The sequence below is a fragment of the Plecotus auritus genome (assembly GCF_963455305.1).
Source record: "Plecotus auritus genome assembly, chromosome: 2".
NCBI lineage: Eukaryota > Metazoa > Chordata > Mammalia > Chiroptera > Vespertilionidae > Plecotus > Plecotus auritus.
The window spans coordinates 179,249,028-179,263,692 of NC_137771.1; the positions used below are offsets into that span (position 1 = coordinate 179,249,028).

At 38.9% G+C, this 14,665-nt stretch overlaps 1 protein-coding gene across 1 annotated transcript; it reads left to right on the plus strand.

Annotated features, from left to right (window-relative positions):
• Positions 1 to 606: 606 nt before the first annotated feature.
• CLDN1 (claudin 1) lies at positions 607 to 13,727 on the plus strand (the record flags this gene model as incomplete). The annotated part of the gene is made up of 4 exons (XM_080654805.1): positions 607 to 829; positions 9,254 to 9,418; positions 11,635 to 11,719; positions 13,568 to 13,727. 4 exons carry the CDS (start codon positions 607 to 609, stop codon positions 13,725 to 13,727), a joined length of 633 nt encoding a protein of 210 aa, XP_080510931.1.
• Between the last annotated feature and the right edge of the window lie 938 nt (positions 13,728 to 14,665).

Sequence of the window (14,665 nt, forward strand, 5' to 3'; positions counted from 1 at the left end):
AACTGTGGGTCTCATGAGGGCTTTTTTTTTCTTTTCAACTTTTGCATTTTTAGAGTTTACACATACTTTGTAATTTGGAGGGAAATATAGATTGAATGAATGGAGAACCTGAGACGGCTAGCTAGAGAAAAAAGAGCCAGGGGAGAAATGAGAGGGAGCAAGCACAGCCCGGGAGCACTGGGAGTTCCCAATCCCACTCAGGTGGTCCCCACACCGTGCTGGACCTTTCAGCCCAGAGCACCTGGCCAACGGGGCTGGAGCGCGACCTCCTGCTTCCCCAGAGAGCCGCCCTGTAACCGCCAGGGGGCGCTGCGCCGCGGCCGCGCCGGGCGCAGGGCGGAGCTGCTTTAAATTGCGGTGCCCCGCAGGTTGCCGTCTCATTCCCTGAGCCTGGGAGCAGTCACAGCTTCTCGCACGCCGACTCCAGCGCCAACCCGGACTTGGACCCAGACCTAGAATCTCTCCAGCAGCGCCGCAAGGAGCAGGACTCCCCGCAAAAACTTCCCCCGCGCGGCTCCGCCACTCCCGGGAGCCCCGACTGAGCCTCTGCAAACTCCACCTGCTGCACCTGCCATCCCGGAGCCAGCCAAGGAGCCCGAGCGAACCATGGCCAACGCGGGGCTGCAACTGCTGGGCTTCATCCTGGCCTTCCTGGGCTGGATTGGGGCCATCGCCAGCACAGCGATGCCCCAGTGGAAGGTTCACTCCTATGCGGGCGACAACATCGTGACAGCCCAGTCCATCTACGAGGGGCTGTGGATGTCCTGCGTGTCGCAGAGTACCGGGCAGATCCAGTGCAAAGTCTTCGACTCCTTGCTGAACCTCAACAGTGAGTGCATTCCCCTCCCCCACAGAAGGGATCCAAGCCCTCAGCCCCCAGAGCTTCCCTTCGGGGTGGAGGCTATCAGCTGATTCTGTTATGTGATTACATGGTTATCAGTCTTCAGTTGATCAAGTCTTCAGATCATGTGCCTGTTGAGAGGAAGTAAAAAGAGCTGCTCTTTGGGAAAATGGAGGTCCAGGACTAAGCTCTAGTTTTGCCTCTAATTCCCTGGGTAACACTTTTTCTCCTCCTCTAGGTGAGGTTTCATCTAAATTCCAAGGAGAGTGCGGTGGAGATTGAGAGGTGAAGGCCAAACTCCCACCTGAGTTCTTAGGCCTCCCCTGGACATTCTGAGATTCTGTGTGAATTGAAGAATGGTAGGGTGTGGACAAGAAAATAGTATGCCTTGAAAAGTTTGGAGCCTGGTAGTTTCTCATATTACCACATGGAGTGCCTCATCTTAGTGCTTCTACTTACATTAAAGTTGGAAGCTTTTGTTTCTTTTGCTATTTAAGATGCAATAAGTGTGGGGGGCCCCTCTGTGCCACTTTTCATGACTTTTTGAAGAAGCCTCTTGAGATTCCTCTGAAGGTTTTCAAGTTGGGGATCTTCAGAGGAAGCAGAGTTTGTAGGTTATTTTGGAAAGTGAAGGTTACTCGTGGCAGGTAGGAAAAGGAAGACAAAAAAAGAAAAGTTCTGAATAAACTCCCATCATAATCTGAAGGGAAGAATGAAGATACTGAAGCAAAATGCCATTAAGGAGATACAGCAGAGGTCAGCTGGGAGAAGAATGCAGCAAAAAGAAGGGGTGGCTCTTCTCTCCAAGTTCCCACCTTCCACAAAGGATGTTCTCTGTAATCGGTGTTTGCTTCTTACTTCTGTGGAAAGGATTATGTAGAGAGAGCTATTCCTAAGGATAGCGGGGAGAAAGATGACAAGATGGCTTTTTTTCTTATTATTAATTTTTAAATAAAGGTGCCTCGTCTGAAACTCGTTAGATTCCCACTTACCTAGGTAATACCAGTTTATGGCTGGAGTACCTTCCTTGAGGTATTACATTAGTTGTCATGTAGCATGTGTCTGTTATGCCCTTGAACTAACTTGAAGAAAAGCTTCCTTAGTCTTTGCCTAGATAAACAAGCTTGTCCACTGGCCCCTTTATGGGCTGAGGGTGAGCAGTGTTGTCATTGCTCAAGTTTACTTCAGTTGCTTTGTTCACCTCCCTCATGTGGTTTTGTAAGAAGCCATATACTTGAGGGTTATTGAATGTGTTTAAATGCCTTGAACTCCTGTGGAATCTGGTTAGTCACTGTGTATGGTGGTTTTCAGTGTTGTCATTTTAGCTTTTCAAAGTTCCCATTCTAGGACTTCTTTATGCCAAATATAACAAGTATATTAGGTATGCTCCTTTGTATAATCACTGAATCTCCCCATGGAAAGATAAACACATGTAAGGAAATAGTGTCAGGAATTTGGGGTGTCATGTTGAGGCATTGGCAGATGGAGAAGGTTCTAAGGGCAACTCTAGAGAGGTCTCTGATTCTACTGATCAAAATAGTTCATTTTTAACATGTTTAAATGGGTCTCTTTAACTTCCTTAAGTGACCAATGGAATCAGGTTGATTCACATTGCAAATACTCAGCCAGGTCATCCCTACCAATGATAACATGGCAAAATGTTTTATTTTCTTTTATTCTTAGTTACTAAAGCTATTACAGTTTTTGAAGTTGTGCGGAAGAATTAAACAATGTCTTCCTCATCTCCCCACTACACATTTTGGAGATTTCTACCTGATGAATATGAATAAAAAACTCCAGATTGGATTCCTCTTTTCATTTTGGCTAAAGCCAGAGATTATTCAAGTGGGGCTGAGGCCTTTCTCTCAAAACCAATTCCCAGAAAAGGGAGATTTGACTCATAGGTATTCTCCCCAACCGGCAAATGACTCATCGGATGACTTTGGATGGAGTCCAGAGAACCTGTCTCCATTCCTCCACCTGGGCAGTGGTGCTCACACCCACCTGCTGTAGAGACCTGGGTGGTGATTCATTGACTGGTTTTGGTATAGTTCTGTCACCTCTGAATGTGAACAGGATTATCCGTATGTATAAGTAGTCTTCCTTGTAAAAGATGGTATTCCTCGAAGTGCTTTTAGGTGAAAAGCTTGGCTAGAAGTTTCCTGAAATTGAACCTTGTTCTCTTTGTCAGTGGAGCCTACTTGGCATCTTAGGGTTAAGATACAAGGATGTATCAAGGCCATAGCACAAGACATGTTAAGATCCCTTGTTCTCCTGCTCTAAATAGTGTCAGCTGTTCAAAAAATAATTCCATAAGTGCCTAAAGAGATACAGCGTGCTCAACACAATGTAGGAAATGAGACACAGGGTGTGTTTTTTATTTAGGTGGTTCTTGCAAAGCAGTTTATGAAAATGTACCTATGACACTTCCTGGGGAAACAAAGGTTGCACTGTGCATTGTGGTTTTTCACTGGCAATTCCATCCGAAGTACATGATATTTATTGTCATTGATGACTCCTGCAGCTGAAAGTTGGAATATACAAAAGAGAGTGACAGACGCAGTGAGAGTAGATTTTTTCTGGGCTACACTGTACATCTTGTCTTGTTTTAACCCAGTTTTCAAACTTTTAGAAAACTAGTGTCTAGTTTGTGCGCTTAGTTAAGTGCTGCTTCTTGCTTGGCTTTAATAGCTAGGGCTTTCCAAAGACTGGGCTTCCCCAGGCGGCTGCATGGTAGGAGGTGTCTAAGCAGAGAAATAAGTAAGCATTTTGTAGGAATGTTGTAGGCAAAATACAAGCACCAGACAAATGGGAGGTTAGACTAGACTCTCTTAAGTCACATCCAACTGTTGGATTCTGTAATTTGTTTATAAGCTCCTCTAACCTGCTCAACTTGCTTTGCATGAATCCACATGTGTGTAGGAGTGCTTAATGAGTATTGGTTGTCAGTGAGGTTGCCCAGTACTCTCACCATGATGTCAGGCTCGATCAAAGAGACAAAATCAGTAATTTGGACAGACTTTGAAGCTTAGACAGAGAGAAAGACACCTTTTACACTTCCTCAGAGTATGCCTGCTGAACCAAGGGTGTTCAAAAAGCCATTGGTATTCAGATCTGTTCAAGAATTTGATCCAACTCCTGGAATGATAGATGTCAAAACAAAAATTCAGGCTTGAGATCAGAAGTTCTTAATTCTTTACCCTGGTTTTGCACTAACGAGTCATGTGTATAATGGTGAGCCACTTGGTCTCTCTGGACTATAGTCTCCCCATTTATAAAATAGGGCAGTGTAGGGGGAATGGTGAGCTGAATCCATGATTCATTCCTCTCTTCAACAAATGTGAGCTGTCTTGCTCCTGGGAATGCAGCTAAGATGATATATAAGGTGCTACAGTTGATTTCTTCCAGTGCCAACATTCTTTGTAACTAACTGTTGTGATTGAGGGAAAAAGTTAAGTGGCACAGTTAAGGTTTCCTTGTTTGGGATGGTAAGTGGCATAGAGGAAATATAGAAACATAAATGTAATTGTGAGGCAATTACTTGAAGGAAGGGAAGAAAAAGGAAGGAGGATGTGAAGGAGGGAGGGAAGGAAAAGGAAGAAAGGAAGGAAAACTAAAACTGGTTAAGACATTCCAAAAAGTGCTAAGTCCTGCCTCATTCCAGATCACTTCAGTTTCTGACCGTGCTGGTGTCCCGAGGTCACACCCAATGGCCACCAGCTCATGCAACAATAAAATGGAAATGCTAACAATAAGGACTCATTGAGAAACTTTGAACTTGAGTAAAAGGGAGATTTAACAAGTGAAAAGGCCAGGGAAGTATAGTTCTGTGATGGTCTGTGATGAGCTCATTTAATTGCAGAGGAGACTAGAGCAGAGCAGTTTTGCTCTAGTGACCCAATGTTCAGTTCATTGATTTCCCTATTACTTATTAAGCAACCACTGATGCAAAGAGGGACTATGTGAGAATGCAGATATACTTAAAATCTGTGTTGTTTATGAAGTACACAGAATAGCAATTTAATAATATGGCCAGTAAGTAGTATGAACAATGCAAGAAATTTAAAGAAGATTCTGCTCCTTGTATAGGAAAACTTTAGAAAATCTTTAGAAAAAAAAAAATCCCACTTGGCTATGCTTGTCTTTCTACACTCAATGTTGATCAACCTAACTGTAGCGGATCAGTAATTTCTAACTCGTTTCTTGTAAGTAGAGATCTTTTTAAATATTTTTTTCAGATTATACTTTCAAGTTGCAAGTGGTAAGAACTTCATAGTCTTTAATCTCAAGATTATCAGTCTAGCTAAGTATAATTAAAAGACTGACTTCTCCATGTATTGCTGAATAATGATGAGAAACAATGGTTTAGCTTCTCAAATGTTTGCTAACATTTTCTCTGCAGACAACTTTAGTCCACGATAATAGTATTATAGAGGTATCTACCAATTTAAAGGGCCAAGAAAAGAACATATTTGCTTTTAGATTTGATTTAATCAGACCAGATCAGAGTTAGTTGTCCAAAACTATACTGTACCTCCCTAGCCCAAAATTTTATTTTGTACCTTTTAAACATTTTTCAACTTCTCTGTCCTGCTGATCATTATTCCACTAAGAAAAAACTCCTTGGAAGATCATAAAATATATAAATATTTTAGAAATAATTTAAACCAAATCAGATTAAGAAAAAAGTATGAATTTTTCCTCCCTGTATGAGTTATTAGCGTTTAATGTTCTAAACTAAGTCTGGTTTTATATAGTAAGATTTTAGCATGCCTGGCTCTCTAGGGAGGCATTTCTCAATATTTTTTTCCAAAGGTTAAGCTTAACACAAGATAGTATTTTTCAATGACCTTATTAGTAGAATTTTAAAGGATAAAGACATGTTCTAATTTAAATTCATTGAACACACATAGCATAATCTATATAGCTTGTCAGGTACAAGTTTTAGTGTTTTGGGTGGGAACATGAACAAATATCTGACCCAAGTCTTCAAGGAGCTCACAATTATATATTATGGGTATCTGACTTAGAAGACTTCCATAGACATTAATTTGAAAAATTCATCTGGTTCCAGCTTAAATCTGTGTAATTTAGATTCTATCTGCACATAAAACCCTCCTAACTTCTAACACACTTGCTCACTTTGATTTTTAAACCACTATTATATACACTCAGTATGATTCTCAGCCTTTTCCCTTTGTATTTTTACATCCCTTCCCCCACCACCATCATGATAGTTAAGAATTAATCCAAATGTCTACAATGAAGCAAAATGAGATTTTGTGTTTGATGCCCATCTAGTATTGTAAAATATAAAGAAATGTCCTAAGTCAATGGATGCCAAGGTCATAAATTGAAAAAATACTGCTTCGCAAAATAGCACTATTGCTTTATCAGATTTTTAAAAATGAAACATGAATCCCTTGCTCTGTAAGGTTTAGATAAGTCCTAACTATAGTTTTTTCCTCCATTATTTTTGTGCATTATACAAGCAAACCATTATTCTATAAAGAAAAAACAAACAAACTAGGCTTTGTCCCCTCCTGCACAGAAACTTTGTAAAAGAAGTAGAAGAGTAAAATGGGTGGATTTGTAGGGGGCGGGAGGAGGATGAGAATTTAAAGGGGACAAAATCTAGCAATGAAAACTGTGAATCTTAGATCATTCCAGGTGAGTGCAAAGGAAGCTTTGAAGTAGTTTATCCATGTCTGCTCCCTGCCTGCATGGCTATATCCAGACCTGACTCATGAGACTGAGGCCCATAGACTCCTCATGAAGAACACCTTGTGATCCAAGTGCTCAGACCTGCCAGACTGGTGGCCTGCTGTTTTTACATGAAACACACACCAGAATGATTATTATGGAAGCTGGGTTTGGTTTGAGGCCCTACAGCTCCAACAAAGTGGAAAGCTTGGAGAGAGATCAGAGAAAGAAACAAAAGTGATGAATAAAGAGTCAGAAAATGGAGTATTCACGAGAAAACAAAGTGGAGGTGGCTGAGAAGTGTAGGAGCTGATGCATATTTGAAGGGCTAGCACAGGAAAAATGTTGACTGTGACCTCTATACCAAGGGTAAACATCCCATCACCCCTTCTTTAAGACCCTCCAGTGACTTCTTATTACACTTAGAATCATCTCCAAACACTTTACCCTACCTTGCAAAGCCCTGCCTGACTTACATCTCTGCTCACTTTGCTAAACCCACCTCATTTTACTTTCCACATCCTATCATCTGCCAGAAGAGTGACCAGATATCCCTGTTGGTGCAAGATTGAGGCTTCCCTAGATATAGGCAGGTAGTTTTATTTTTATTTTTTATTGTTGACAGTATTAGAGATTTCTCCCCTTTGGCCCCCTCCACCCAGTCCCTGCCCCACCCAGGCCTTCACCAAACTATTGTCTGTGTAGCACAAGTAGTTTTAAAACCAAGATAATCCCAGGTAAGTGGACCCCAGGTCACACTATCCTGGCACGTGGATCATCTCTTCTGCCAGTATTCCTTCATTTTAAATGATTGCCTTCTGAGTGGAATTTGAAATTTGTGTTGTGTATAAGAGCTTAGATATTTTATTTTCATTTTCCTTTTTAGTAATGATTGCCTTTGCAAACACATTTGGTAAATTAGAAGGAAAGACACACCTCATGGTGGAGTTCTTGGTACTTTCCTCTTCACATCACAGTGGAATATGTATTTTGATTCAGCAGCTCTTATACCACACTGGAATCTTAAGATAAGTGTGTAGGTAGGGTGCATGTATACCCACACACACTTATAAGGAGGGGTAGAGGGGAGTGTCTCTGGTTTGCCTTTTAATTAAATCAAGTAAAAATGTATTTTGGCTTCCAAAATATCTCTCAAATACAGAAAAAAAAACATTTGCTACTTCTTAGATAGAGGTTACTATGATTTTATCAGAGATTGGTTATGGCTGGAATGGGAATATAAAAGAAATAAAAATTGATGTTTTAGATCTTAGTGTTAATTAGGATTGGTAATTCAAGGTCTCAGCTCTGAAAATACTAAGACTGAGCCTAGGTCTCAATTAGACAGTGAGATATAAAACCTTTCTATCATGTCAGCCACTTTTGAAGAGCATCAAGAAGTCAACTAGCTGGTTTTGCTCAGTGGATAGACCACTGGCCTGTGGACTGAAGGGTCCGGGGTTCGATTCTGGCTAAGGGCACATGCCCAGGTTGTGGGCTTGATCCCCAGAGAGGGGCGTGTAGGAGGCAGCCGATCAATGATTCTCTCTCAACATTGATGTTTCTATCTCTCTCTCTCTCCCTCTCCCTTCCACTCTGAAATAAAAATATATTTAAAAAAAAATAAGTCAATTGTTCCAACTCTCTGATAAGAGATACCATCATTCACACTTTACATAATAGAATCATGGTCCCAAAGAATAATAAGTAGCTTACTGAAGATAGCATGGTTTGGTTTGATGTAAATAGTATTTATATATGCAGAAATACTTGTCACATGTGAGCACTGCCAGTGAGATAATGATCTTTATATGAAGGAGGAAGTAAATCTAGAATTAATCAAACTCATCTTACCAGCATAGTATCAGCTTGTTTTCTTTAAGTCTGTGCCTTTATGCCACAATGATGGTGTCATGGTTTTACATACTGGCATAACCTCTGAACCCTGCCCCCATCTGTGTGATCATGACTTAGTTCGCAATGACAATAACAGGAAATCAGAAAATGAATGGAACCCTGAGAAATGCTACATTGAATTATTGTCTGCTATTTGACAACATGACAATGGAAATAGTTATGGTGATAGCTCTGAATATGAATCCACTATGTTCTAAAGTAACATGGGAAAGGTTATTTAGTTTTGTTCTAAGAAAATGACACTCATATTCCCATCCTCACCTCAGTCACTTGAGATACAAATGCTGTTTATTCAGCCATGATAATCAATGAGAAATTCATTTCTTATCTTCCCAATTCACTTCTGCCTTTTCTGAAGTCTGGTGGCTGGGGTATAAAGCTGTTGACTATTACCAAGATATATTAATATTATAAATGGTTTAACATTAAGGATAAAACATGATTGTATTTCAGAATTAAAATACTCCATTAGTAAGGATTAAAGATGTATTAGATCAGCTAACCCTATTCAACCAGATCATTATTTTTCCAGAGGAATTTGAATTTAATGTTGAAAACATAAAATGTTAGAGCCTAAGGGTTTCTTATGCATTATCCATCCAGTTGTTTGGTTTTCTGGAGAAGAAACTATGTTGCTTACCTACAGAAACATCGCTAGAACTGGGGTCTCCTGACTCCCAGTTTAATTTTATTTCTTTCATACAACATTGAAATATAGTTGGTCTTTTACCAATCTTCTCTCATTGGTCTATATATGATTAATTTTACATGTTCTAAAATATTTCCTGCCAGGTACTTTGCAAGCAACCCGTGCCTTGATGGTGGTTGGCATCCTTCTGGGACTAATAGCTATCTTTGTGGCCACTGTTGGTATGAAGTGTATGAAGTGCCTGGAGGATGATGAGGTCCAGAAGATGCGGATGGCTGTCATTGGAGGTGTGATATTTCTTATTGCAGGTAAGAGAGGCCCTGCCCCTCTTTCTAAACTGTCTCTGGCATGGTTTTATCTTACTAAACTATCTCTGGCATGGTTTGAGATTTAGCTTTCCATTTCCTTAGACAATGTTGGATTTCTTGCACTTGAATTGGTTTATTTCAGTCCTTTTAAAATCTGAAGACATAGAAACCTTAAGTCCAGCTGACTTTCACATTCTCAAAGGAACCAAATGAAAATTTGAGATCTATGCTCACAGTGGACAGGTTTATTATTCTTTCTGGTTTCAGTTGCCAACCGGTTTATTAGAACCAGTTTCCCCAGGTGAAGAGCAAGATCTCCTATCTAGCAAACCCTAGGGAACAACTCTATTTACATAGAACATTTTCATGGCGTCCCCACAGACAACATATGACAAGAATGGGGAGTAGTAAGAGAGAATATAAAGAATGTGTGGATCAAATAGGTGTGTGAGGAATGGATGGGGTTGGAATTATTAGAAGAAAATGAGAACATCATTTCAGTTGGGCAGATCTGATTCCAAAATAAACAGGATATACCCATAGGTCAGTGAAGAGAAAGGCCAATTGGAGTGGAGGTAGAAGGTGGAATGGAGTGGAGGTAGGAAATTGGGTTAAATGAATTAAGAATGAAAACAATACAGAGAGGCCTTGAAAAAGACCAATATATATTTGTTGACTTACTGAAGTGTTGCTTATTGAGTTAGATATGTGACCTTTAAGAAAATGAGAACCAAAGAAAGGCATGGCAGTTCCATTTTAGTGTTATAATAAGCTTATTTTAAATAAGGTTGCATGTATGTGTATAAAATAGTATTTAATATATATAGTCTATTTTTGAAATAAACTATTATATACAGTACATAATATATATAGTAGTCTATTGGTTTAAAATGACACCAATGATATAATCCATCACTAGGAGAAACTAGAATCATACTTTCTTTTCTCATTTCCTCTTTGCAAATGACCTTGTAGGGGCCTTTGCCCCAGCATGATATCGGATTTAACCAGTAATGAAGAGTTCCTGTGGCTTTGCTAAAGATTTGGCTAGTTGAAAGTCACCAGTCTTTCAGTTTTCCAAATTAGCCCTCCCACCCCTCTGCAAAAAACCACACACACCCATGGATGGTGCTTTAATTCCAAAAAGTTTAATTTTACATCAAAGGCTAGGCATAGATTTACTGCATAGCACCCTTCCTTTGCTTACCTTTTTATAACTTCCCTGAATGATTGCATCACTCCCAGTTCAGTTTAGTAAGGAATTTCCTAGGGAGCGAGGGTCGAAAATTCCAAAGTAGTCTCATGATGCATCTGAGCAGCCAAAAGCACTCGTGTTTTCTGTCAGGTATTAGAGGAAATTAACTTGGACACATTGTTTTTGAGGTGGAGGAAAATGGAGCATTTAAAAATTTAATCTGTCTATATTGATGGTTTCTTAGAATTACTATGAAAGGAAGTTACTTAATTTATTTGGATTAGAAAAATAAAAATATTTTATACTTGTTTCAAATGATAGAATGGATTATTTTGATTAAGTAGATCCTTGGTATTACTCAAATATGAAATAAATGGAAAATTGGGAGTGTGCTGTATACATTTATCTGTAGTGTCACCTCAGCAAATCTCAAGGCAGTATCTGGCAGGTCTGGCCAGTGGAGCAGTAGGACTTTGGGTGGTCTGGACCATTCTGAGACAGTTTCTGCTCTTCCTGCTATCTAGCCACTTACTTTCCTTTTGATCCTACAGAAATGTAAATTTTGCTCTTTGATCAAGAAGAATGTAGAAGGGTTTTCATTTCCCCTTTTTCAAGTGACTCATCTATAGTAATAAGGACATTGGTTTTATGAAAAGTAGTTTAGTACACTAATGTGTAACAATATCTTTGAAGATCATAAATGACATGAACCTCCTGAATTGTTTGCAAAAATGCTTTATTGGTGCCAGTGACCTTGAACTATAAATTAATAATATGACAGAGTACAACCTATGCCTAACTCTGACCTAATGTTTTGGTCTGTCTTAACAGAATACTTGGAATAAAAAAGGTCTTAATTTCTAATCTCCCTAAATTAAAATTGTCTAAAATTGACTAAATTCAAAATGTCAGCATTATTGGCGAGATTAAATTCTTATAAAATCCTTATCAATGTAATGGGCTGTATATTTATGCTCAGTGTTCCATAATGATTAACAGTCTTTGTTTTTAATTTCTCTAGGTCTAGCTGCTTTAGTTGCCACAGCATGGTATGGCCACAGAATTGTTCAAGAATTCTATGACCCCATGACACCAGTCAATGCCAGGTAATGCTATTCATGTGTAAAATAGCTTGTTTTCTGAGAAAATACTCTTTTTATGTTCTGCAAAGTCCAGCTAGTGCCACAGCTTCCCAGATTTGCTTTCTGGGGAATTTTATCTCAAACTTAAAAATAATTTGAATGGCCTGTGACTCATGTTAAAATGAGTTTGCTAATTGCTTTAACAGCCTGTATGAATGATAGAACATATTTGAGGTAGAAAAGTTGCAAGCTTATGTTTTGCAACTGTGTGTTTGGCCCTTTCTCTTGTTTTTTTTTTAAATATTAATAAATATATTAATAAATTTGAAATGTACCTTTTGAAGTATATTATGATGCTTAGAACACTTAATTGTGATTATTTGTAACTAACACACAGCTTATGATTGAAAAAATAGTACTTACTACTCTATGCCTTAATGAATAATACTTCATTCTCAATAGTTTAACTTTATTTATGAAAAGAAGTTTAATTTATTTATGAAAAAATAAGTTGTGATACTACTTTGAAGTTTTCTGTTCCACCACAACAATAAAATTGACTTTCCAAAGGTCAACTTTCATAATATCGCAAGTTGTGGAAATTCAAGGGCTGATTCCTGGCTCTCATGTAACAGCACTCTTTGATCAGGGACAAGGCTCTTTGTCTCACTGTGTTCATGTCTTTAAAGCCTAATAACTACATTCGGAGTCAGGATGTTAAGATGTAATTATTGTTTGTGAGTGTCAGGATGAATAGATGAAAAATCCCAGTGGTTGGATAGATAAGGTGTGATTCTTTTTATATAATCACCCACATACAGGAGGATACACATTGCAATGATTGTGTTGGAGCCCTTCCCATTAGATTTACAATGTAGGGACAGAGACTGCTGGAGGTCAATAGGCTAACATTTTACTAGTAATGGTGTGAGAGCACCATTTAAGAGAAGCAGAAACTGAGGTTGAGAAGTGAAATTACCAACACATAATTGCAGCTGTTGAGAGTTTGCATTTGGATCCGAACCCAGGCCTCATAATTCTAGATACACCTTTTTCTACTTTTGTTGTCTACCATCAGACACAGATCCTCTTCCCAAGAGTCTGGCTTAATACATCCACTTATATCAGCTTAATCTAGAATGCTCCATGGATTGCTTAGAAGTCTTTTTTCTAAACCATAAATTTCAGATTTCAGTGTTTATAGGTACCTGGGATCAACTATTAAAAACTCTAATGGATGCCCCGGCCAGTTTGGCTCAATGGATAGAGCATTGGCCCATGGACTGAAGGGTCCTGGGTTCGATTCCGGTCAAGGGCACATACCTTGGTTGCAGGCTCGATCAAGGGCATGTACTCCAGTTGCGCTGGAGGAAACCAATCGATGTGTCTCTCTCAAATCGATGTTTCTCTCTGTCTCTCCTCCCTTCCACTCTCTCTAAAAAATCAATGGAAAAATATCCTCATGTGAGGATTAACAACAACAAAAAAACTCGAATGGTCTAGCACTTTAGGAGTTTCTTTATACAATATGGTTGCTATGTGGTGATAGCATGAGCCTAGGAATCATAGTTCAAACCTGATTCCTAAAGTATATAAAGATGTGTTACCAGTCTCCTACACATGGAAAAGTCTTTGGAAATATTTGTGCAATTGACCTGGTGTTGCATGCTGTATTGCCTGATCTACTTTTGCAAATTGTCAGCAACTGCAATGTAAACATTCTTGTGTGTGCAAGCACAAACCTGAAAGTACTTGCCCCAGGGATCATGGGGGCTTGTTTTCAGTGGGAAAAAAAATATGAGATTTCTAATTACATTAGAAAACTTTCCAGTGATTCATTGATTAAGCAGATGTGTTATCTTTTCCTCTCAGGTATGAATTTGGTGCGGCTCTCTTCACTGGCTGGGCTGCTGCTTCTCTCTTGCTTCTGGGAGGTGCCCTACTTTGCTGCTCCTGCCCCCGAAAAACATCTTACCCAACACCACGGCCCTATCCCAAGCCTGCACCTTCCAGTGGGAAAGACTACGTGTGACACAGAAGCAAAACAAGACAACCCTGGAACAAACTGAAAATGGACATTGAAATACTATAAGACTTTAAGACCTTGAACTTTGACTATCGTCATCTGAACTGTGGTGTTATTAAAAAAAAACAACACTTTTTTTTTAAATACCCATTGCTAAAAATGACTAAGTCTTATCTCATCTCCTTGTCTCAATACAGGAGGGAAGCCTTTTCCATGTGTATTACTGCTTCCCACTGAGTAATCATCTCAAATGTGGGGAGGGGTGCTCCTTAATTATAGATATGTATATAGACATGTTTTTCTATAAAAATTAATTAGTAAAATCTCTTTATTATGTTGGTATCAACATAGTTAAAACATATCTAAAATATATATATATATATTTAAGTCTATATTGATTAAATAAGCAATTTCTTTGGCATATGCCTCTTTTTTCTATATGTACACATATATAATAGGTCAGATATCATTTACCCTCCTTCATCAGCTTTTAGTGTCTTTGACATAAGACCTAAACTACTAAAACAAGTATAAATTCTGTCTGTTACTCACATGTGCTCTTTTCATGTAATTATTTTCCTTTTTTTACCATGATCTTATAACACTTGCTTTGTCATCAGTTAATCATTCTTCATGCCTTTATTTGTTTTGTTTTTTACTAGGTTGGGTTTAACTTTTAAATCTAGCAACATATTTCCTAAGGATATTATTTAATTTCTAAAATCAATAAGTTTCTCTTACAATTCAGAGCTTTGGGGGCAAATCTTTCTGCATGGCCAGATGATATGCTCCTGTTGACCTTCCCATCTCATCTCTGTATTCTGACCTGTAACACTCTTGTTTGCTTTGAAAATATTTGCCTTTTTGAGCAAGTGTGTGCTGCTTTCCAAGTGTTGTAACACAATTTCATTGATTGAATTTTTAAGGTATTTATTTACCGTTGT